We start from the raw sequence: 25,264 nt of genomic DNA on the forward strand, positions 1-25,264 counted from the left end.
TAAACCACAGCCAATAAAAAACCTTTACAATATTCAGAAATTACAAGAAAACTGTAGGTGACAACAAGTCTCACTTCATTATTCTATAAATGTAGAATGAATGCCCCTCACTCAGTTTCTGGAACCACTTGATAACTTTGAAGGTTTTATTTAAACATCAGTAAAAAAGCATCACTTGCTATTCTATACATACGTAGGATCTTAATTTGACCTATATTGTCAGAGAAAAAGAATCCTGCAGCAACATGATGTGAGCATTTAGTCCATAATGTTGCTTGATCGGTGGTTAGGGCATTAGCTGGCCTAAAGTAGGCTACAGGGAAAGTACAATTCTGTTCATCTATAATGTATGTACATCACGAAGCTCATATCTCCATTTACAGCTGTGCAGGAAAGTTCTCAGCAACAAAAGAGTGATCAAATTAAGATCCTACACCTGTATGTACATGTAAGTGAAGATACATTGGTGTTGTCCTGACTTTCAAGAATACCTGATGTACATACATGTATGTGTATGTCTGAGTGACTTACTCTCTGGGGGGACTCTGACTTTGTGGGGACAGCCAGACAGACTCCTGTGGTGGGGGTACAGACCCGTGACATGGCCAGTGCCGTCACAACCAGGGGTAGGACACCTTATATCCTTCTTATCTGGTCGTGGAGAGTCTGGGAGGAGGAAAATAACAGGAGCGCTTAGATTAATACAGACAATCACATATACATTCCATAACAGTCTTATGACACCTTCAAGAGTGTTGCAGTATCATTCTTAACATGCTTTGTAACCTTCATTACCCACACAAGCAAAGAGTGCAACAAAGGTAATAGCTTTTGGTAAAATTCTAATGAACTTCAGTTTGATTTTTCATTCAACTTGTAAAGAGTTGCTTGCATGAATGTTCCTCGAAACTATTTTAAGTGAGATTCTGAGAAATGCTAGAATGAATCTGTATGTACATAGAAACAAAGAGATTAAAGTACAGTATCATGCAAAGAGCCAGACACTTTTCTCAAAATGCTTCTATATTAATCTGTCCTTTTAGACAAGGCTTCCAGTTCAACACGGGGCATTGACTTCTTAATGCCCATCCATCGAAAGATTACATTTGGGATTACACATTAGGCTGCAGTCATTTGAAGAATCAGTGGAAAACATGAGGGGTACTTTGGGCGGATTTAAGACTTATGGTCATGGTTAAATATCCAGTTGATTCCTATCAAAACCCAATATTCTGGGAAGTAGCAATTCCATCAGAAGATTTTGTTATTTTTATTTTATTTTAGTCTGGTTATTTATTACTTCAATTGTTGCCAAAAATGTGTTTCGTACTTAAGAGGATTTCCCCCGCTGAATATGATTCTTTATTATTTTGACGTTTCGAAGCATCTCATCATTGAAATCACAAGTGGTCTAATTCATACTAGATAAACATGCATAATCATGCCTGCTGCATACTTATTTTATGCCCACTACTCTTCATTAGAATAAGTGCAATAGAAGTTCTATTGTTCTCAAGTGGCCTTAATAGTACACATACAAAAACAAAGGATGGACTTAAAAGGGTCCTCACTGTCATTACGTTGATAAAAAGCTGTTATAAAATAAAACATCTAGAATCTTGAATTGACAAAGAAATAAGATATTTTCAAATGAAGTATTTGTACCTTTGCATCCATGATAGCCCACCCTGGTGTCCACTTCCAGTAGCCGTTGGTGCCTCCTCTCATTGGTCATCTGCTCCAGTAGGAACCTATCCATCTCCCTGTAGGCATTGTGGAGGACCTGCCTCTGCTCTGACTGCAATGCCATGGCCTGTTCCAGGAGACTCAGGTTCACCCTCCCTCTGTCCCAGTCTCTGTCTCCTCTGTCTCTGTCTCCTCTGTCTCTGTCTCCTCTGTCCATCTCCAGGCTCAGGGGTCTCTCCATCTCCTGCAGGCCCAGGGCCCAGGCCTCCAGCCGAGGAGGCCTCTCCACCTCTGGCTCCCCCTCACTGTCCTCCTCACTGGGGGTTGATCGGTAGAGCCGCAGGGTCCCTGTCTGGAAGGGACCTGCTCTGCCCATGTTGTACCCACTAAGGACCGAGTCAGGATCGTGGTCTCTCATGTGTAGGTAGTCGTTTCTCCCCAATAGGTATCTTTCTCCGGGAGTGGCTTTGGGGGGGCTGCTGATAGAGCCGTTGGAGCCATTCACCCTTGCAGAATGAGACAGGGACAGAGGCTCCCACTCGGCTTCCCAGCTGTCTCTGTATGGGCTTTTACGTGGCGACGATCTGCAAGTCATACTCATCCTGTCCTGACTTTGGTCTTCTTCCTCTTCTTCTTGGTTTCGTTCCGCCACTTCTTCGTCCTCCAGAGTTTCCGAGGCTGCAGCCTCCTGATGGGGAAAGTCAGTCACCACTTCAGACCATCCAAAGGAATCATGGGGTTTTGTTATTGCGTTCTGGCAGCCATTTCTCTTGGGCTCGTTAAGTGTTTCTGAGTATCCATCTTAGAAACAAAGTAAAAGCAAATGAGAACAAAAACTATGTTGTGATGTTTTTTTCAAGCTTGAGTCAATTGTTCATATTAAGGCCATGCTTTTCAGAGAACATTTGGTTAGGCAGAGAGAGTAACAATTTTGTATGTCCTCACTTCAGCGTAGTCATAATGTTTTGTTCCTATCTAGAAAACGCATGTCTTGTTGTTTGAAATGACTGTTAAGAGGATTGGCAAACACAATATGTAATGAAAATAGTAATAGTATGGACAGGACAGCAACTGCAAGATTTCCTGGCAATTCCTTAAGTACATCAGAGATAATACATGAGACACTTGTTTTGGCTAGTTGAACATGAAACCTAAAGATGAGGAACAAGATTGTCTTCCTCTTCTTTGAAATCTCTAATCAGAATACAACAACTTGATGTGGATTTAGACGGACCAGATAATGACAGAGATGTACATGGGTTGTGGCACTGAACATCAGTTTTAGGTAGTTGAGGTGTACGTCAAGCAGGGCTTTGTGATTTTAAAGATATTAACTTGTCAATCACACACAACTCATTTAAGAACCCATATTCATATGTAAGCACAAGAACCAAGAAAGAGGAAAACATTTCAGTATTACATTTTTTACAAACATCCTGATTTCCCTTGATTCTTTCTTTCTTTTTTATTAATCTTTTTTCAATAGGTCATTATACTGAGTGCACCTGATAATTGATTTTTACATTGATTCTTTACTAAAAGCTTTTAAAATAAAGCTTTTCCGCTTTTTATCAGTGGACATTTTTATGGACATATCAAAATGTTAACTATATCCCAGGACTGCGTGTAATGGTCAAATATATTTGACATGACATTTGAATTTCTGGTTTCAAGCATTGTTCAGTTTAAGTGAAACAAACAGAAAAGCTAGGCTCTTAGATCTCCAAAATGTATGTTAAATGATTCTTAATATAGTGACACCCCTGATTATATTAATATTAAGTCATGGTCAATGATTAACAATGGAGCGCTATCATCTGGATTGATTCACTAAAATATATTTTGATCCCCCAAATCATTTAAACTTATTTTCAGTGCTAAAGCTCTTTAGTGAGGCCATAAGAGTTTTTACTCTATAAATCATAAGTAGGCTGTACAGTACGGAGTAGATCTATCCTCTTAAGACGTCACAGAGCAAATTAAAAGTAAGAGGGGGGGGGGGGGTCCAACAGGTTGATAGATCTGGAGATAATTTAGGATGCAATTATGTAGGCTATATAATCTAGTAAGTGGATTCCACTGAGGATGATAAAGGCATTACCAAACCGATACTACTAGTCATTATCAGGCCATAGTATACAACTTAATCCCCCAAAATAAAAGCTGCTAAATGCAGGAAGTGTATCGCTCTGACTTATCTGGCGAACCTGTTTTGAAGCATATGATTTTGGATTGTGTAAATGTAGGGATGTGATGTATATACACTACCACAATACAAGGCAGGTGAAGACAGACCAGCAACAGAGGAAGTAGGTGAATGAAATAGACATGGTTAAACTCCTTTTTTGATGCAAAATATGAAGCTGGATTTTTTTGAGACATGCAATGACGTGGCTGATAATATTTTTGTTGCTAGAGACATTTCATTCTAAACAAAGGAATATGAATATTAGCCTGTTCAACAAAGATTAAAAGTCAGTTATGTTTAGTTACAATTAGCAGAGCAGACAGAAAATAACTTATTTTTGTACAGACGGATGACACACACATACAGTTGAAGTCAGAAGTTTATATGCACCTTAGCCAAATACAATTTTTCATAATTTCTGACATTTAATCCTAGTAGAAATTCCCTGTCTTAGTTCAGTTAGGATCACCACTTTATTTTAAGAATGTGAAATGTCAGAATAATAGTAGATACATCTTTCTATTTCAGCTTTTATTTCTTTCATCACATTCCCAGTGGGTCAGACGTTTACAAACACTCAATTAGTATTTGGTAGCATTGCCTTTAAGTTGTTGAACTTGGGTCAAACGTATCGGGTAGCCTTCCCTAAGGTTCCCACAATAAGTTAGGTAGGTGAATTTTGGCCCATTCCTCCTAACAGAGCTGGTGTAACTGAGTCCGGTTTGTAGGCCTCCTTGCGGGCACACGCTTTTTCAGTTCTGCCCACAAATTTTCAATAGGATTGAGGTCAGGGCTTTGTGATGGCAACTCCAATACCTTGACTTTGTTGTCCTTAAGACATTTCTCCAGAACTCTGGAAGTATTCTTGGGGCCATTGTCCATTTGGAAGACCCAAGCTTTAACTTCCTGACTGATGTCTTGAGATGTTGCTTCAATATATCCACATCATTTTCCTACCCCATGATGCCATCTATTTTGTGAAGTGCACCAGTCCCTCCTGCAGCAAAGCACCCCCACAACATGATGCTGCCACCCCCATGCTTCACGGTTGGGATGGTGTTCTTCGGCTTGCAAGCCTCCTTCTTTTCCCTCCAAACATAACAATGGTCATTATGGCCAAACAGTTCTATTTTTCTTTCATCAGACCAGAGGACATTTCTCCAGAAAGTACGATCTTTGTCCCCATGTGCAGTTGCAAACCTTAGTCTGGCTTTTTTATGATGGTTTTGGAGCATTGGCTTCTTCCTTGCTGAGCGGCCTTTCAGGTTGTCGATATAGGACTCGTTTTACTGTGGATATAGATACTTTTGTACTTTTGTCCTTTGCTGTTGTTCTGAGAATGATTTGCACTTTTCGCACCAAAGCACGTTCATCTCTAGGAGACAGAACGCATCTCTTTCCTGAGCAGAATGACGGCTGTGTGGTCCATTGGTGTTTATACTTGCATACTATTGTTTGTACAGGTGAACGTGGTACCTTCAGGCGTTCAGGTTTACAATTTGTTTTCCGAGGTCTTGGCTGATTTCTTTTGATTTTCCCATGATGTCAAGTAAAGAGGCACTGAGTTTGAAGGTAGGCCTTGAAATACATCCACAGGTACACCTCCAATTGACTCAAATTATGTAAATTAGCCTATCAGAAGCTTCTAAAGCCATGACATCATTTTCTGATATCATGTCTTTTTAAAGACTGTTTAAAGGCACAGTCAACTTAGTGTATGTAAACTTCTGACCCACTGGAATTGTGATACAGTGAATTATAAGTGAAATAATCTGTATGTAAACAATTGTTGGAAAAATGACTTGTGTCACGCACAAAGTAGATGTCCTAACCGACCTGCAAAAACTATAGTTTGTTAAAAATACATTTGTGGAGTGGATGAAAAACGAGTTTTAATGACTCCAACCTAAGTGTATGTAAACTTCCGACTTCAACTGTACACACACAGTGAGAAGTGCAGTGGAAAAGAGACCGCATGGGAGAGAAAAACATGGATCCCTCCTGTGGTTTGTGTATTGGAACAGGTGAACAGTTTGTACTCCAGAATAGCCATTACAGGCGCTCTGCAGTGTGGTTGGAGCTTGGCTGGAGTTGAACCCAGTGCGGCTCGACCAAATTAGCGGCTTATTTTTCCCTCTTGTTTTAAAATGCAGATATGAACAGTATCCCGCTGTTACATTCTTATTGCTTTTTCTATCCACTTTAACTGTCATAGACATTTCACATAAAATATCCCCAGACCTGATTGTGACAAAAATATATTTACAAATGTATGTAGGCTTATGTTAATCACACAATGTTCAGTCATTGCTTTGTGTTGCCTGCCTTTTGATACATGTTCACTGTATTGTATAGGGCTTGCTGTTTGCAGGTGCCTTCTTTTGATAAAAAAGAGAAACTTTTCTGGATTAAAAGGTTATAATACAGTACAAGTAGGTAGTGGTGACTGAATACAGACACATAAAAGCTCTGCTTGAAACACAAACAGACCATGAGAGGGAGGTATATGAACAAAGGAAGATATCAAAGGGGAAAAAACAGATAGCGAAGCTAGTGCAGAAAGGGTTATGATAATTGTAATGTTATATGAACCCCAGAAACAAATACATTCCATTTCCAATTAATCTGCACAATTCATTGAGCTACTCTCTTGGTCCATTTAACTACCCACATGTGTACTATAATGAGCTGTAGACATTATGCCTAATTATGTATATTTGGACTGTGTTAAGAGGGCCTAACAAAAGCTTTCGAAGGGGACAATTACGTTTGTTGCTTAGTTACATCGTTAAAACTATACCAAATAAGTGCAGATTATAGTGGGTGAGAATGCACATGTAAACCATGGGTATTGTTGCCAAAATGCTCAAAATTCAATTCATTTGGAAATAGAAATGTTTTGCTTGGGGGGGGGGGGGCTCAATGAAATAAACAAACATTTCCTTATGTCATTGTTGAGTACACATCTTGGTCTTAGTATCTTTCGACAAATAATCACAAATGTATTCTATTGTATCAGTGACATTGGTTTTATAAGAAGATGGTTAAGCAATAGCATACTTCAGAAGGGAACCTGGTTCTGTTTAAGATGCAACATTAGCTTGTGTTAATAATCAATAAATCGTGTGCATATTCTAAACTCAACTCACTTTACTAAACAAACATCAACAGAGGACATTCTAACCAGAATGGCCTAAAGCAAACATGATCATTATTCAATTCTCTGTGTTTTCATCCCATTTTTGAATGGCTTTTCAGAAAAACCAAACACAGACAAAAAGAAAGGAGGAGTCAGAAATCTGGCCTCATCAAAAATAGGGGAAAAAGCCATGCCAAAAATATCATGGCAGATAAGCTGTCAAAAGTAGGACTGAGGACGTGAGACAGACACAACTAATGTGAACCCAGCAGTCTCGTCTTTCACTTCCAATACACAATGACTATGGGGTCTGGCTGATGGCGAGCAGACATGCAATAGAGAGGGAGGGAAATATGAATGCAACAGATGGGATTTTAAAATTCAGCGTCAATTGTTCATCAAAACAGACAAACAACAGGACATCTGTCTACCTGCTGGAGTGTCAATGTTCCTCAGCTCTTCTTTGTCCTGTGGCGGTGCCAGGTCCTCGTTCTCCTCCTCACAGCACGCCTCACTGGGGCTGTAGTGGCGGGGCCTCATCAGGAGAGACTTTCTCTTGTTGACGGGGGCGCCCTGCACCCCTTCCTGGGCGAGCCTCTTCCTAGCAGCCATAGACCCATATGTGCTGTTGTGGGGGGGATGAATGAATAAAAAGAGCAACGGGGTCAACAAAAGGCCATAGCCGTTACTTTGAACTGAAAGTGAACGTAAAATGTAACATTGTCAGTTTATTCCCCAACTGTATTTCAGGATTCAGAAAGTAAAATCAAGTGTTTTTTTGTAACTTGATTGAAAAGGTAAACATAAGGTTGAAGAAACTGTATATGGTCGAGATGATTAATACAAATGAAGTACCTAGAAGCGCAGTGAAGAGCTACAGGGCCAAATTCAATTATAACCGGTATTATCAAGATAAGAGAATGGCCAGCATACCACATCTACTAACAAAGGATGCCTATTTCATTCTGTATGCAAGGGCATAGAAGCCTGGGGTGAATTAGAGGATACCTGTAAGTGTTTATTTTCACAAAGAGGTCGTGAACCCTTACCTTGGAGCCTGGGTGATGCAGTCAGCTGGAACCGTAAACAGAAACAGAAGTACGTTAGGTAAATAGTAATGTTTACATTTCCACTGTGGGCCGACTACACTCATGGTAGTGGGGTGTTCCCCTAGTATTATTTTGGATTGTACTCTATCAAATGTTCTATGAAAAGATTACTTTTACAGCTACTTATCAAAATAGATTTTTTGCAACCTTTTCTAATGAACTATTTTACTCCAACAAAAGCCTTCTGATATGATTAAAATCATCGTCAAGGTACCCTTTATATAGATTTTTTTTTTTTTTTTTTAAATATCCACAACCCCAATCTGCTCTCCTCTTTCTGAGATCTGCTGTAGCTCATCCTCCTGACAGCTTTGACAACATCATCTGAAAAGGCAAATCGATTTTCCCTGAGGGCCATGCACCACAGATGCAAATCTCATTCTCATTCAAGTCCACCGTATTCCCATGAAGCACAACCCCATAATAAAGCTTCCATGAATTTCCCAGACATAGTAATGGCTCTGGTGCCACCAGCCAGACCTTAGAGGCTTGGAACACTAGCATAATGGCATCCCCCTGTCTAGGGGTTTTCAATCACACTATATATATTCACTCCTTAACGAATTTGAGCCACAGTTCCAATTTGATGAAGTAATTCCCCATCTGAATAAAATAATGGCAATGCAGTGCTCTTCAAATTGGTAAGATAATTTGTAAAACTGACAGTTGTAAAGTTGGATTGTTGAACTGATTCCTCCCTAGACCCCATAGATGTATAAGTGGAATGTGCGTGAATTGCTGAAGTGCTTAGTTACTGCTATTGATGTGCTTGCTTGAACATGGTAAGAGTTGTCAACGCTGCTCACCTTTACCACCGTTGCGTGTTTGGAGTGTGTTTTCCTCTCCTTCTGAATCCATCTGTTGATAAAGAACACACAATGTCTTCTTTAGCATGTAACACTCATTTCTAACAAAATACAGATTCTGTTGACAACTGGGACTGGAATAATGATGTTAACATTTGCTTAGCAGATGCTGTATCCATCCAATTTGAGGGTTCTTGACGTTAGTGGTTGAAGTTTATTTGAAGTAACTTTGAACCTTCCTATCAACATTACCCTATATTTCCCGGAGCATTTATGTATTTACGTGTTGATTATCTGTGGCATTTAATGGGTATAGTCATGAAAACACATGTAAAAGCAAAACACCAACTGAAGGTGAAGTTAATAAAACAAAATAAACTTTGAGATGGAAAAAACATCATAATGCAAAATAATGACATTAAAGTGCAGGTGGTAGCATACAGACAGACAGCAGTGTGTTTAGACCAAAATAGTTGTTCAAATCCATCCACTCTCCCTCGTCACCATCTCATGTGGATCCCAAATAAAACCTATTAAAGGTAATTATTCTGGGCTGATGGCAGTGTATAGTGGTCACAGGCCAGTGAAATTTGTGAGTCACAGGATAGATACGCTGTTACTTTTCCTGGTAATGGGAAACATGACTTCTCTCTCTGGTTTGCTGTTGTGATTGAAGGCACTGACCTGCCATACATTTATAATAGGGGAGCAGGTGTGGCAGTGATGGACCTTAATTTACTTTAATAAACCTTTTATGTGCCACACTCTTCAATGCCATGCCGGGCCCTCGGAGGACCTGCTCATAATAGGTTCATTACTTTTGATTACTAGGGCCCCATTGAGACAAACAACTACCCAAACACTATAGATTACATTCTGTAAAAACTAATTTACCTCATTAGTTCATTACAATTTTTCCATCATCGTATGAACAGACAAACAAACAGACAAGAGATACTCACTCATTTTGTATACATTTTTTTATTAAACAAGATTTGTATAGATATTGTAACACATACAATACAATAATCTACAATAATACAAATTAATTTAAATTTCAAATTCAGATAGTGTAATTTCACAGATTGACTAATATTTTCACATTAGGCACTTCTGTGTTACTGAGAGGCAACACTCACATTATGCAAATCTACTTGTTTTAAACACTTTTTAAATATTTCATAACATAACCTCTGATTTAATGCCTTATTAATGCTCTGTACATGAACCATTTAAATGCCTCTATTTTACAAGTAAAGCCGGAATATCAGGTATTTTGAAAATACTTATTTGAATATATTGAAAATACTATATTGAAAATAATAATGCTTCTATCTTCGTAAGATACCTGATGAACTTGGTTTTGACCCTGAGGAGTATACACTTGACTGATATTTTGTCAGTTCATGATTTTTCAACTGCGCTCAATATGTTAGTTAGAACGTTCAATTACATACTGTATTCCTTCAAAGGCCTGTATCTAGTCTTTCTAGGGAGTTTTTCCTAGCCACCGTGCTTCTACATCTGCATTGCTTGCTGTTTGGGGTTTTAGGCTGGGTTTCTGTACAGCACTTTGTGACATCAGCTGATGTAAGAAGGGCTTTATAAATAAATGTGATTGATTGTCATCTGAGGGGAGATGGAGAAACAGCTCAAACTTTTTGTGTTCAGGTATTATATGTTCTGCTTTGTGAGCAGCACAGAGGTTCTGAGAGGGTATAGAGCATGTGCTTTTGACACCCATTCGACAAAAGCTATTGTTGGACCTTCACAAACTCAAAGCTGTACCTAATTCTGCAGAGGATGAATCAGAAGTAATGGAGCAACGTGGAAATCTCCTATGGACGTTTCAGAGTAAGAGAAGTAGACATGGAGAGAACACATGATGTTCAATGAATATATTTACACAGGCAGAACAAATACTGTAGATACAGTACATGCTATTCAAATAAGGCTTTGTTTGTATTAAATATTTACTACACTCTCAGGTGGGGATTTGTTTGTGTTATATACTCCTGACAATGCACAAAACTATAACACATGATAGATCTTTGGTGGTCATTGGTACAAAATGTTTTCCCATTTCTTTATGGTTGACATTATGGTCATACTATTTTATCAAAGGCTGTCTGGACATTGTCATGGTTTCAGCCAGACATTTTGGACTTAGGAACGGCTTTCAAAAGTAGAACACTGGTGCTACGATTACACAGGCAGCCCAATTCTGATATTTTTTCCCACTAATTGGTCATTTGACCAATCACATCAGATCTTTTTCATAGCTGATCTGATTGGTTAAAAGACCAATTAGTGAAAAAAAGATCAGAATTGGGCTGCTTGTCTAAATGCAGCCTGGGAGGCACGGTCACATTCAACGTACAGTAGGCTAAAATACAAGTGCTGTGGTATAAAAATAAAGCAGCAGACTCAACATACTGCATATGTAAAACAATATCTGTGTCACATATTTTGCGGGGGTCAAAAGAGCATTGACACGACACTGCTAAACATGCTGCTTATCCAGAACATCATGGCTACCACTTCCATTAGCCATACAAATACATGACTATATCCGTTCACAGATAAAGTGAATTGGTAAAATATACTCCCCCCCCCCCCCAGGACAATGAACTTGGCTATATTTCAACCTTATTGTAGAGGGCATCAACTAGCTCCATGCTCTTTCATACAAATGTATAGTATATCCAAACCCATCACTGGAAAATATATCATCAAATTATATTAGGCCTACCTTTATTTGCAGTTTTTTTGGAAATATATACGACGTGCTGCAAGGTCCACGCAGTCCACCTTGGTCGATTTGTGCACAATTCTTGACTTTTTTCAGGATGTGAGCATGAAATTCATTCTCTGTAACAAAAAAATAACAAAATAAATATACCTTTAATAAAAATAGATATAGGCCTACAAATCAAATGTGGAGTGGAAAGAATCTAACTTTTTACTGATTCTCAATTTCCAAGTTTTCCATCTAAATTGTAGTATACTGTAGGTTGGTTAAATAATTAATCATATTGATAATATTGTTCTCAATGCTAAAGGTGCTGGTGGTGATAGACATTGTTGGTGAACGTGCAGTCAGTCAGAGATCGTGACGGGCAGGAAACAAGATAATACCTCACATGGTTGAATAAGGACCAAGATGCAAATTGATTGCTTGACAGAGATCAAATTGCTCACAGTCTCATTAACACAAAACATCCAAGAGGGAAAACAAGGACAAACACAATGAGTACATTAAGCCTCTTCACTTCACAGATCTTATTACAGGAATTATTTATTTCTGTTAGCTTTGGGAAAAAAAGGAAAAAGAAAAAAACATCTTAATTACAGCACTCAGAGCATTTCCCCTCTGCAAACCAAAAGGGGGGGACTCGGAATCATTAGCATAAGAAAAAGAAAAAAGAGACTCACTACTATTTAAGGAAGGCCGGTGGGTTTGTCATCTGCTGAATCATTTTCCTGCCCCCCAACACAAATAGACAAATAACGTCTTGCTCTCTGAGGACTATTTGCCCATGTATGGGGCAGATTTCTCTGGGGATACTGAGCAGAGTTGCCTAATGCCTGATGCGCAGGGTTTCTATGTGATTCTCTATGTGTTAATCTGGCTGCTTTGCATGCTGTCCTTGGGACCAGCCCATTCCCCACCCTATTCCATCTGCTACCTTTCCCACCACAGAGGATAGGAGAGAATGGGCTGTGACGGACTGAGACTGGGAGAGGAGAGGGCTTCCCAGTCCAACAGTCATGAATAACCATGGCCTCACACACCGTTTGGAGAGGGGTTGAATGGGGACTGCTTATACGTTGGATCTGTTACTTTGGATCCAACTGTGGTTTTCCCTGCTCTAATACAAAATATAAATGCAATCAAGCATATTATTGTTCATAATTATTGTTCCTCATAGCCATACAAACTACAAGTGGCTAAATATACAAGTATGAGGTTATTTGTGTTATTGGAAATCAACTTCAAAAAGGTTAGCCATTGACAAGGTCATACAGTTTTGTATATTGCTGATACTGAAGCTACATTCTACTGTTTAAAACAACTACTACTACAGGTGTAGGAGTGTAGTGTATTCGTGTAGTGCAAACGTGTAGTGTATTCACGATTTAAAAAGACTTCTAAAGACTTGATTTGCCCTAACAAAAAATGGACCAACCCCTACAGAAATGTCCATTAATTATAATCCACACAAAAATTCACATTTCCTGTTGCTGCAGGATTATTTTCCTGCTGTGAGAAACTGGTCAAATTAAGATCCTACATCTGTGCAACTATGACAACTAATACTGTGGCTAATTCCTAAGCCAAACGGTACTTGTATGTCACCATCAATACAAGTGGTGCTGTTACAATTTTTACCCACCCAACAACTACTGTAAAGCTACTGCTCCAACTAATAGTGATATTCATTAGTATAATAATAATCATCATTAACCTTGTCATTCAAATGTCCCCTTGTTCCCAGCTTATCCCTGCACTTGGGACACCCTTGTGTAATTAACAGACACTATAGTGATAAAGTAAAACCGAGTCAATGGTACTAGTGGTACTTCATTTAGAAAACAATAAAACCTTACAGTTGGGTAAGTAAAAGTGCGAAGACCATAAACATGAATTACTTTGCTTACATTTCCTTTAGATTGGGGCAGATGCAAGATGATAGCTAGGCAAATGAGAATAACACCAAATAAGGTTTTAAAATGTCAGCTCCCGCATACTCCCCCAACCAACTGCTATGATTAGATTACACTTTTAACATAATTACTGTCTAAAGCTGTGTGGAAACAATGCATGTAGACAGAAGGGCTCTATCTGAACTGATACCATCCATTCTCTTCTCATTGAGCCTTTTCTCTTAACCTTTCTTCAGCAGTATCATTTTGAATTATGGGGATGGGTAGATGCTCTATGCAAGGTCACTGTCTGTTCGGTACCCGCTCCCTCCCCTCCCATCCTCCCTTGTTTTTGTTTCCTCTTCCAGAGGCAGACTATACGAATGAAGGGTTAAAACTGGAATGAATTTAATTATGGAATGAATGGAATTATAATGCGCCCGCAGCAAGTTTTCCTCCTTATTTATTAAAGCAGCTGATGGGCCAGGTTTGATGAGCCACTTCTGGCATAATTGAGTCATCACACAAAGAGGGTTCCTCGCATTCAGAGAGGTTTTATCAGCAGCAAACAGACCTGATTACTGGCAATTACACTCTGATCTAGAGGAAGGAGAAAAAAGGAGGGTAAATGTGCGGGGTAACTTCTGTGTTTATAGTTTACCCCGGGAATAATTTCCAGATTAATTTGACATGCTAAGTGTTTTCTGTTTCTGCATAATAAAGTGCAAACAGCAAACGATAGATAGTACAATTTACTTTCATATTTCCTTGTAATGAATGTCTAAGTCTATACGGTAAACTGATCATATTTTTATATGTCCACCGTGCTTAGAATCAGCAATATGTAGTGTTAAAAAAAGAAAAGTGCTTTACAATAACGCTGCTTGTGTGCAGACAGCGATTCCTTGTCAGTGGAGAGCCAAACTGAGATGGTATATGATGATAAGGAACACAACCGATTTCACCACCTTTCATTGAAATGCTAATTCATTCAAAGTGTAAGAGACTATTTTGATAAACAAGTTTTTGAAATAATTATTTTCATTTGCGGTGCTGCGACCAAGCAGCCATCAGATGCCCTCTGTTTAAAAAGCTAGCAGCTGGACATTAGAATAATAGCTAAGAAACGTTTTAGGAGGGGGAGGGTGAACGCGAGGAAGGGGGGGGCTCTGATTTTCCTATTCATATCAAAGCCGGCGCTTAAAATGATGGTGATTCTTTTTTTATACAAGTGCATTTTATAAACTCTTGAAAATAATAATAGGGTAATGTTCCTATAAAAGTAATATATTTAATATTGCTTAAATATAAACAAATGGGTCCAAAGATTTTCAGTTATTGGTGTCTTTCTTATGATGCAGAATTAATAAAGATATAATTGAACTAATAGTTTGACCTCTCAAGCAACACCTCTGTGAGCTCCAATTGTACTGAACATAGTCTTAAGGGTTATACAAGTTTAAAGTGTCATACAGAGTAGTTTGCTCTTTGTAACACTCCAAACTCATCCCATCAAAAATCTCACAGTATACCTCTTCCAATGAAAGATTGAATATTCAGTACCATGAGAAGATGATAGAATGGTGCTAAATACAGTAGAACCAACTGTGGACAGTGACAGCAAATAGGCTAGAGAGACTAACACAAGCTAAGCCAGGTAAGGTATAGAGGTAACCATACCGGACTTGCCCAATTCCAAGCTATTTCTGTACTGATAATATAAGTTCAAAGACAGAGTGAGAAGGAGAGAAAACGTATGAACAATCGCCAAAGTGTAGAACACCAATCCATTCACATAAATACAGTAAAAGGGAAACAGAATATCTTCTGATCAGTGAGCACTTTTTACACACCAAAATCCTCATAGAGGGGCGCTTCCGGACTTCCAGAAACAACTGTGATTTCAGACATAACCATCTCCAATGCAGCCATCCTGGCCGCCAAGCAAAGTGTTTGTCTCATGCCAAATGAGTACTTTTATACGGGGCTCTACAAACTGGCTTCTGTCTTATCACTTCCCCAAGACTGAGAAGCTTCAATAAAGAGAACGAGGCTCCACAGAATTCTTAACAGACAATTAGGAGCCTGGCTGGCCAGCCACTATCGCTTCAATGATTTGTTATGATGGCATAACTACAGGGGAAACTTGTTATTGGAGCCAGTTAGCAAAGCACCCCATAAAAGAGTCAGACGGTGACACCTGCGCTGAGGTGATTTAAAAATCTTGTAATCGCTTTCCAAAGTCATCCCAAAGCCTTCCCTTCTAAATTGAGTTAATCTGGACCAGGTCCACACAGTCACAGTGGCACAAAGTCCAGATTGGTTCTTCTTGTTCAGCCATCAGAGAGACATTTGTTTCACTAAATTTGGGGCACTTTTATAGTTATATTATTCTATGAAAGATGGCTTTTTAGATGAATTGCAATTAATTATCAAATATCAATCTCAATCAGAACAGAAATGTTGAATATTCAAAAACAGCATATTGCTTTGTTTTATGGAATGGTTTGCTACCATGCTATCTATAACTACCGAGACTAATAACAACCCAAAGGAAATGAAACCTGTATCACAGGATTGCAGCTTCTACACAATCAATTAACACCAAAGGTGCCTTCAGAAAGTATTCATACCCCTTAACTTATTACACATTTTGTTGCGTTACCGCCTGAATTTAAAATTGAGTACATTTGTTCCTCTCTCATCCAGATTCAAACAATACCCCATAATGAAAAAGTGAAAACATGTTAATTGAAATGTTTGCTAATTTATTGAAAACACAGAAATATTGCATTTACATTAGTATTCACACCCCTGAGTCAAAACATGTTAGAATCACCTTTGACAGCGATTACAGATGTGAGTCTTTCTGGTTAAGTCTGTAAGACTCTTTGCACACCTGGATTGTACAATATTTGTATTTAAAAAAAAATATATATATATATATTATTCAAGCTCTGTCAGATTTTCAAGCTGATTTAAGTCAAAACTGTGACAAGGCAACTCATGAGCATTCAATGTCGTCTTGGTAAGAAATTTGGCCTTATGTTTTAGGTTATAGTTTTGCTGAAAGGTAAATTTGTCTCCCAAGACTGAACCAGGTTTTCCTCTAGGATTTTGCCTGTGCTTAGCTCTATTCCGTTTTTTTTTTAAATAAAATAAAAAATTATCCTTGCCAATGACAGGCATACCCATAACATGATGCAGCCACCACAATGCTTGAAAATGTGTTGCCCCAAACATAAAGCTTTGTACTCAGGACATAAAGTACATTTATTTGCAACATTTTTTGCAGTTTTACTTTAGTGCCTTATTGCAAACAGGATGCATGCTTTGGAATTTATTTATTTTTAAATTGAACCTTTATTTAACTAGGCAAGTCAGTTAAGAACAAATTATTATTTACAATGGTGCGGCAGGATAGCCTTGTGGTTAGAGCGTTCGACTAGTAACGAAAAGGCTGCAAGTTCAAATCCCCGAGCTGACAAGGTACAAATTGTACAAAGGTTAACCCACTTTTCCTAGGCCAAAAATAAGAATTTGTTCTTAACTGACTTGCCTTGTTAAAAAAATAATAAATAAATAAAAAATGACAGCCTACCGTCAACAGAAAGACAGATTTCTACCTTGTCAGCTCGGGGATTCAATCCAGCAACCTTTTGGTTACTGGCCCAATGCTCTAACCACTAGGCTAATATTTTTTATTCTGAACAGGCTTCCTTCTTTTCACTCTGTAATTTAGGTTAGTATTGTGGAGTAACTACAAAGTTGGTCCATCCTCAGTTTTCTCCTATCACAGCCCTTAAACTCTGTAACTGTTTTAAAGTCACCATTGGCCTCATGGTGAAATCCCTGAGCAGTTTCCTTCCTCTCCAGCAACTGAGTTAGGAAGGACGCCTGTAGGTTTGTAATAACTGGGTGTATTGATACACCATCTAAGGTGTAATTAATAACCTCACCATTTATTTATTTCACCTTTATTTAACCAGGTAGGCAAGTTAGGAACAAGTTCTCATTTACAATTGCGACCTGGCCAAGATAAAGCAAAGCAGTTCGACACATACAACGACACAGAGTTACACATGGAGTAAAACAAACATACAGTCAATAATACAGTATAAACAAGTCTATATACGATGTGAGCAAATGAGGTGAGATAAGGGAGGTAAAGGCAAAAAAGGCCATGGTGGCAAAGTAAATACAATATAGCAAGTAAAACACTGGAATGGTAGATTTGCAATGGAAGAATGTGCAAAGTAGAAATAAAAATAATGGGGTGCAAAGGAGCAAAATAAATAAATTAATTAAATACAGTAGGGAAAGAGGTAGTTGTTTGGGCTAAATTATAGGTGGGCTATGTACAGGTGCAGTAATCTGTGAGCTGCTATGCTCAAAGGGATATTAAATGTCTGCTTTTTTATTTGTACCCATCTACCAATCGGTGCCCTTCTTCACGAGGCTTTGGAAAACCTCCCTGGTCTTTGAAATTGACTGCTCAATTGAGGGACCTTACAGATAATTGTGGGGTACAGAGATGAGCTAGTCATTATAACTTATGTGACTTGTTAAGCACATGTTTACACCTACATTTATTTAGGCTAGCTACAACAAGGTGGTTGAATACTTATTGACTCAAGACATTTCAGCTTTCATTTTTAATTCATTTGTAAAAATGTCCAAAAACAGAGTTCACTTTGAAATTATGGTAAAAAAGTCAAGGGGTGTGAATACTGTATGCTACGTTAGTTTGCATCTTTCAAATCGTTATTGAACATACGTTTTTCAAAACACTAACAAGGACTAATTCATTGACAGGTGTTTGGGAGAAAATAAGTTCCAGCCCGGGTGTCTGTCATCACTACAGAGTAATCCTGGCCATTGTTTCTTTCCAAGGAGACCCTTTTCATGCAGGAGGAGGGTTGCCTGAATGCTACCAGGTGGTCGGCAATTTGGAGAAACGTAGTAACCGTTCGAGCTAATCCCGTGCCACAAAAGGCAGGTCTCCCATGCCCAGAGGCCTCCGGGTGGGAAAAGTTTACCTAGAAAAAACACACACAGTACACACACAGACACACACAGTGTGTCTGAAAGGAGCCAGGCAGCGCTGAAGCATTGATTCCTAATCAGATTGCACTGAAGTGAACAGCTCGCATGGCAGCTGTAGTTTTCCCAGGGTTAATTACCTTTCACTGCTCTCTAAACAAGTCAGCTGTTCCTGTCATTAAACAACTCCACTCCATCTCTGCTCCTCTGTCCTGTCCTCCAAACACACACACTAAGTGTGCACGTGCACGCAAACACGTGCACGCACATACAAACACACAAACTATTCCCGTCTTCTCATCCTCCACAGCCACACACATCCAAACATTTACAGTACATGGAGCTCATAGAGAGCAAACTGGGAAAAGGGTAACGTATCCAATAACCACTTGGTCACTTTACTAATTAAGAGGTGGAGTCAACGGCTGTTAAAATAGGCCATTATCCTTTACTTTCAGCCACAAACATTTATTTCTGCTTATGCAGATGGGACGCTGAATTCCCAATACTATCCACTCGCCCTGTCAAAGGAGGATAATACCAATCTGTCAAGGTCTCATGTCGTTATCTGGCTCCCAATCTTACTAATTGAGTATATAAAAGGAAGTAAATTATCCAAATAAACACACACACACACACAGGTGGACAGGCGCTTGCACATGAGCGTGCACACGCACACAGAAAGAGTTCAGCTGTGCTGTCATAAATTCTGAAAAATCTCCCAGCTCTCTGAGCTCCATGGCTCAGGACGTTGGGGGAGTTTTAAGTGATTTCACTGTGTGGCAAAATCCCCTGGCCACCTGGATTACAAACTCTAGTCCTTTAACTCATGCCAGTATAAATCCGTGTTAACTGGGATTTACCTCTGGCATATGAATTCTCAGTCTGCGTAAGCTTTGTTTGGAATGAGTTGTACATAAGTATTTTATGCCTTATAGAGATGCCTGATGGTGAATTTCATATTTTGTTGAAAAAAGGCAAGAAAATTGTTATAAAAGTGTTGTAATTTACTTATTCTAAATGGGGAAAGTAAATAAAATAGTTTTCATTGACCATGTTATGAACATTATTCCAAACCAGGAAAAATAGTGAAATAATACAAACCTCTGTGCAGTTAAATGCCTGAAACCATGGCAATGTAGGTTGTAGTCCTACATGTGTCAAAAAGTTAGTAATGTGTACTCTTAGCCAGGCTATTGCTAACATTGATCATGCTTAATATCATGGTGGTTATCGAAGTGACCGTGATATATTTAACACACATGGCAGGAGCAGCCCTAGAGGATCTGAATTAAGTATTATGCAAAATCTATACAATCTCCTCTAACACACACACTCTTCTGGGATAGCCGAGTTAAACCCTGACTATAGTATTTTGTACTTAAAGGTTAGCAGGACTGTTTTGTGAGTTTGAACCGAGCTTGCCAGATCAGCAGATGGTCTGTGATTATGATTATATGCATCAATAAAATGTAAATTTGAATTAACTCTAGGGTTTAATAAAAATATGGACTTTAACCCACGCTGCAGTCTGCCGGTCGTGCATGATATTTTGATACAATATAAATGATGTAGGATACATAATATACTTATATGTAAAACAACCAGCTAAAAACCAGTTGAGAGTACCTGCAAGCATAGGACAAGTACAAGGCAGTGACAGGTCTAAATGTCAAATTCAGGAGTATGGTTATACATACAAAAAAACATCAACATATTGAATTCTCACGCGCAATAACAAAATGTCTAAGCCAGAAATGAATTTAAGTCAGAAAAAAAACTACTATGGACACAAATTGAATGCACGAACCAGAGATGTCAATATGAAACTACCATCCTGTGATGGAAAATAAAAGCTAAGGCACAACTTGTAGTAAAAAGTAACTTAAAAAACATACATTGATAATATTTTCTGAGTAGAGCTGGAAGTAGAGCTGGAAAAAGACAAATCTACAGTACTTCCATAAAGAAGACATCAGACGTAAGTTCAGGGGGAAAAGAATAGAGAGGGTTGCTAGCGAGTAAAGTTACAGTTAGGAAGCAAGCAAGAGGAAACAGCTGGGTCTTGTCCTCTGTCACATTAGCCAACATGTCTGGAAGTGACAGTCTCCTTAGGCACTGCGCTAACCTTTCATGAATCTATTTATCTGTCGAGAGCACTATTTACTCTGAGACTGAAAGCTCTGCATTCACTAAACAGGCACAGATACACTCACTCACTCATTCGCACTCTCATACGTAGACACGGAGACACAGAGACATTAACATTTCCGACAGGGCAGAATTGTTAGCCTGACTTACCATGCCCCTGTTAGTCTTTGTTTTGCCTTTCATAGAGGTGATGGTGTAGAAGGAAATCGAGGTGGGGTGGGTGGGCAGCCAGGCTAGTCCAGTGTGTCACTGCCGCGAGGTTTGTTTGTGTGTGCGTGTGTGTGCGTGTGTGTGTGTGTGTGTGTGTGTGTGTGTGAGGACACTGTAATATTCAACGGAGCCACTAAGCTCTTTTTGTAGCCTTTGTGTCATTCACTTAACGACCAATCTCATTAGCTAGCGGGCTACAATGGGTTGAATTATTTTCGGTGTAAATACACCACATGGTGACCCTCAAGGTAAGAACTCTGAAGGTCATTTTAAATCACATAAAAGATGGAATCCCCCTCAAAAATCTATACCAAAATAATGAACAGATTGCCCCTAAAAAGGCTTGGAAAATGGTAGATATTCAGTATGAGGTTTGATATTGACAGTTCATGATGGCTTTATATATTTAGAGCACGTGATTATATTTATACATTTATAAGTTAGTGTGTGTATGTATGTATGTATGTATGTATGTATGTATGTATGTATGTATGTATGTATGTATGTATGTATGTATGTAATGATAGATCTGTGTATGTATCTACGTAATAATAATTTTGGGGATGCTTATATTGCAAGAGCGCATTATACACGTGTGAAATTTAAATGCGTTTTTTTTGCAACTCCCTCTGAGACACCCTCGGAGATTGGGGTCATGGCCAGGGTCAGCCATTAACAATACCGACCCTGGAGCAAATACGGTTAAGTGCCTTGCTCAAGGGCACATCGGCTGATTTTTTCCACCCTGTCAGCTCTGGGATTTGGACTAAAGACATTTTGGTACTGACTCAACGCTCGAACCGCTAGGATACCTGCCGCATACGTAGCTATGTATTTACAGTATGTATGTATGTATGTATGTATGTATGTATGTATGTATGTATTTACAGTATGTATGTATGTATTTACAGTATGTATGTATTTACAGTATGTACAGTGGGGCAAAAAAGTATTTAGTCAGCCACCAATTGTGCAAGTTCTCCTACTTAAAAAGATGAGAGAGGCCTGTAATTTTCATCATAGGTACACTTCAACTATGACAGACAAAATGAGAAAAAAAATCCAGAAAAGCACATTGTAGGATTTTTTATGAATTTATTTGAAAATTATGGTGGAAAATAAGTATTTGGTCAATAACAAAAGTTTATCTCAATACTTGTATACCCTTTGTTGGCAATGACAGAGGTCAAACGTTTTCTGTAAGTCTTCACAAGGTTTTCACACACTGTTGCTGGTATTTTGGCCCATTCCTCCATGCAGATCTCCTCTAGAGCAGTGATGTTTTGGGGCTGTTGCTGGGCAACACGGACTTTAAACTCCCTCCAAATATTTTCTATGGGGTTGAGATCTGGAGACTGGCTAGGCCACTCCAGGACCTTGAAATGCTTCTTACGAAGCCACTCCTTCGTTGCCCGGGCGGTGTGTTTGGGATCATTGTCATGCTGAAAGACCCAGCCACATTTCATCTTCAATGCCCTTGCTGATGGAAAAAAAAAAAATCTCACGATACATGGCCCCATTCATTCTTTCCTTTCCACGGATCAGTCGTCCTGGTCCCTTTGCAGAAAAACAGCCCCAAAGCATGATGTTTCCACCCCCATGCTTCACAGTAGGTATGGTGTTCTTTGGATGCAACTCAGCATTCTTTGTCCTCCAAAGACGACAAGTTGAGTTTTTACCAAAAAGTTATATTTTGGTTTCATCTGACCATATGACATTCTCCCAATCTTCTTCTGGATCATCCAAATGCTCTCTAGCAAACTTCAGATGGCCTGGACATGTACTGGCTTAAGCAGGGGGACACGTCTGGCACTGTAGGATTCGAGTCCCTGGCGGCGTAGTGTGTTACTGATGGTAGGCTTTGTTACTTTGGTCCCAGCTCTCTGCAGGTCATTCACTAGGTCCCCCTGTGTGGTTCTGGGATTTTTGCTCACCGTTCTTGTGATCATTTTGATCCCACGGGGGGAGATCTTGCGTGGAGCCCCAGATCGAGGGAGATTATCAGTGGTCTTGTATGTCTTCCATTTCCTAATAATTGCTCCCACAGTTGATTTCTTCAAACCAAGCTGCTTACCTATTGCAGATTCAGACTTCCCAGCCTGGTGCAGGTCTACAATTTTGTGTCTGGTGTCCATTGACAGCTTTTTGGTCTTGGCCATAGTGGAGTTTGGAGTGTGACTGTTTGAGGATGTGGACAGGTGTCTTTTATACTGATAACAAGTTCAAACAGGTGCCATTAATACAGGTAACGAGTGGAGGACAGAGGAGCCTCTTAAAGAAGAAGTTACAAGTCTGTGACAGCCAGAAATCTTGCTTGTTTGTAGGTGACCAAATACTTATTTTCCACCATAATTTGCAAATAAATTCATTACAAATCCTACAATGTGATTTTCTGGATTTTTTTTCTTCTCATTTTGTCTGTCATAGTTGAAGTGTACCTATGATGAAAATTACAGGCCTCTCTCATATTTTTAAGTGGGAGAACTTGCACAATTGGTGGCTGACTAAATACTTTTTTGCCCCACTGTATGTATTTACAGTATGTATGTATGTATGTATGTATGTATTTACAGTATGTATGTATGTATGTACGTACATACAGTATCTATGTATGTATCTCAGGTACCAGTCAAAAGTTTGGACACCTACTCATAAAAGTTAGTTTGTGGAATTTATTTCCTTCTTAATGTGTTTGAGCCATTCAGTTGTGTTGTGACCAGATAGGGGTAATATACAGAAGCCCTATTTGGTAAAATACCAAGTCCATATTATGGCAAGAACAGCTCAAATAAGCAAAGACAGTCCATCATTACTTTAAGACATGAAGGTCAGTCAATACCCAAAAATGTCAATGCCCAAAGTGCTGTCGCTAAAACCATGAAGCGCTATGATGAAACTGGCTCATGAGAACAGCCACAGGAAAAGAAGACCCGCAGTTAGCTCTGCTGCAGAGGTTAAGTTTATTACAGTTAACTGCGCCTCAGATTGCAGCACAAATAAATGCTTCACAGAGTTCAAGTAACAGACACATTTCAACATCAACGGTTCAGAGGAGACTGTGTGAATCAGGCCTTCATGGCTGAATTTCTGCAAAGAAATCAATACTAAAGAAGAAGAGATTTGCTTGGGCCAAGAAACACAAGCAATGGACATTAGACAAGTGGAAATCTATCCTTTGGACTGATGAGTCCAAATTTGAGATTTTTGGTTACAACCGCAGTGTCTTGAGATGTAGGGAAGACGAATGGATAATCTCTGTACGTGTGGTTCCCACCGTGAAGCATGGAAGAGGTGGTGTGATGGTGCTTTGCTGGTGACACTGTCTGTGATTTATTTAGAAGTCAAGGCACACTTAACCAGCATGGCAACCACAGCATTCTGCTGGTTTGCACTTAGTGGGACTATCATTTGTTTTTCAATAGAATAATGACCCAACACACCTCCAGGCTGTGTAAGGGCTATTTGACCAAGAAGAAGAGTGATGGAGTGCTACATCAGAGAACCTAGCCTCCACAATCACCCAACCTCAAACCAATTGAGATGGTTTGGGATGAGTTGGAGTGCAGAGTGAAGGAAAAGCATCCAACAACTGCTCATATGTGGGAACTCCTTCAAGACTGTTGGAAAACCATTCCAGATTAAGCTGTTTGAGAGAATGCCAAGAGTGTGCAAAGCTGTCATTTTATTTAATTTTTGACCTTTATTTTACTAGGCAAGTCAGTTAAAAACAAATTCTTATTTTCAATGACGGCCTAGAAACAGTGGGTTAACTGCCCGTTCAGGGGCAGGACGACAGATTTGTACCTTGTCAGCTCGGGGATTTGAACTTGCAACCTTTCAGTTACTAGTCCAACGCTCTAACCACTAGGCTACCCTGTTTGAGAGTGTGAGCTACCCTGCCATCATAAAGGCAAAGGGTGGCTACTTTGACGAATTTAAAATAACATATTTCGATTTGTTCAAAACTTTTTTGGTTACAACATGATTGTGTTATTTCATAGTTTTGATGTCTTCCCTATTATTCTACAATGTACAAAATAGTGATAATATAGAAAAACACTTGAATGTGTAGGTGTCCAAACCTTTGAACCACACACGCAGAGATCATCCGTTCACCTACTCTGAGTCTCACAAAGACACGGCAGTTGGAACCAAAAATCTCAAATTTGGACTCATCAGACCAAAGGACAGATTTCCACCGGTCTAATGTCCATTGCTTGTGTTTCTTGGCTCAAGCAAGTCTCTTCTTCTTATTGGTGTCCTTTAGTAGTGGTTTCTTTGCAGC

At 39.2% G+C, this 25,264-nt stretch overlaps 1 protein-coding gene across 11 annotated transcripts in view; it reads right to left on the bottom strand.

The window, feature by feature from the left end:
• The window catches only part of LOC110530472 (suppression of tumorigenicity 18 protein), a 62,614-nt gene that overhangs the window by 14,919 nt on the left and 22,431 nt on the right, over positions 1-25,264 (bottom strand). For all 11 annotated transcript variants that reach the window (XR_016482587.1, XR_016482586.1, XM_090182487.1 and 8 more), the window contains 6 exons: positions 11,681-11,799; positions 8,929-8,980; positions 8,063-8,087; positions 7,445-7,638; positions 1,666-2,487; positions 532-666 (listed from right to left, as the gene is read on the bottom strand). Coding sequence is in view for 9 of the 11 variants with exons in the window: in XM_090182487.1 (XP_090038613.1) it covers positions 532-666; positions 1,666-2,487; positions 7,445-7,638; positions 8,063-8,087; positions 8,929-8,980; positions 11,681-11,799 (1,347 nt within the window). In the remaining 2 variants the exon portion in view is untranslated. The remainder of the gene's footprint in view (positions 1-531; positions 667-1,665; positions 2,488-7,444; positions 7,639-8,062; positions 8,088-8,928; positions 8,981-11,680; positions 11,800-25,264) is intronic.

This window comes from Oncorhynchus mykiss, chromosome 8 (assembly GCF_057628025.1).
Source record: "Oncorhynchus mykiss isolate SJ-2025 chromosome 8, ASM5762802v1, whole genome shotgun sequence".
Taxonomy (NCBI): domain Eukaryota; kingdom Metazoa; phylum Chordata; class Actinopteri; order Salmoniformes; family Salmonidae; genus Oncorhynchus; species Oncorhynchus mykiss.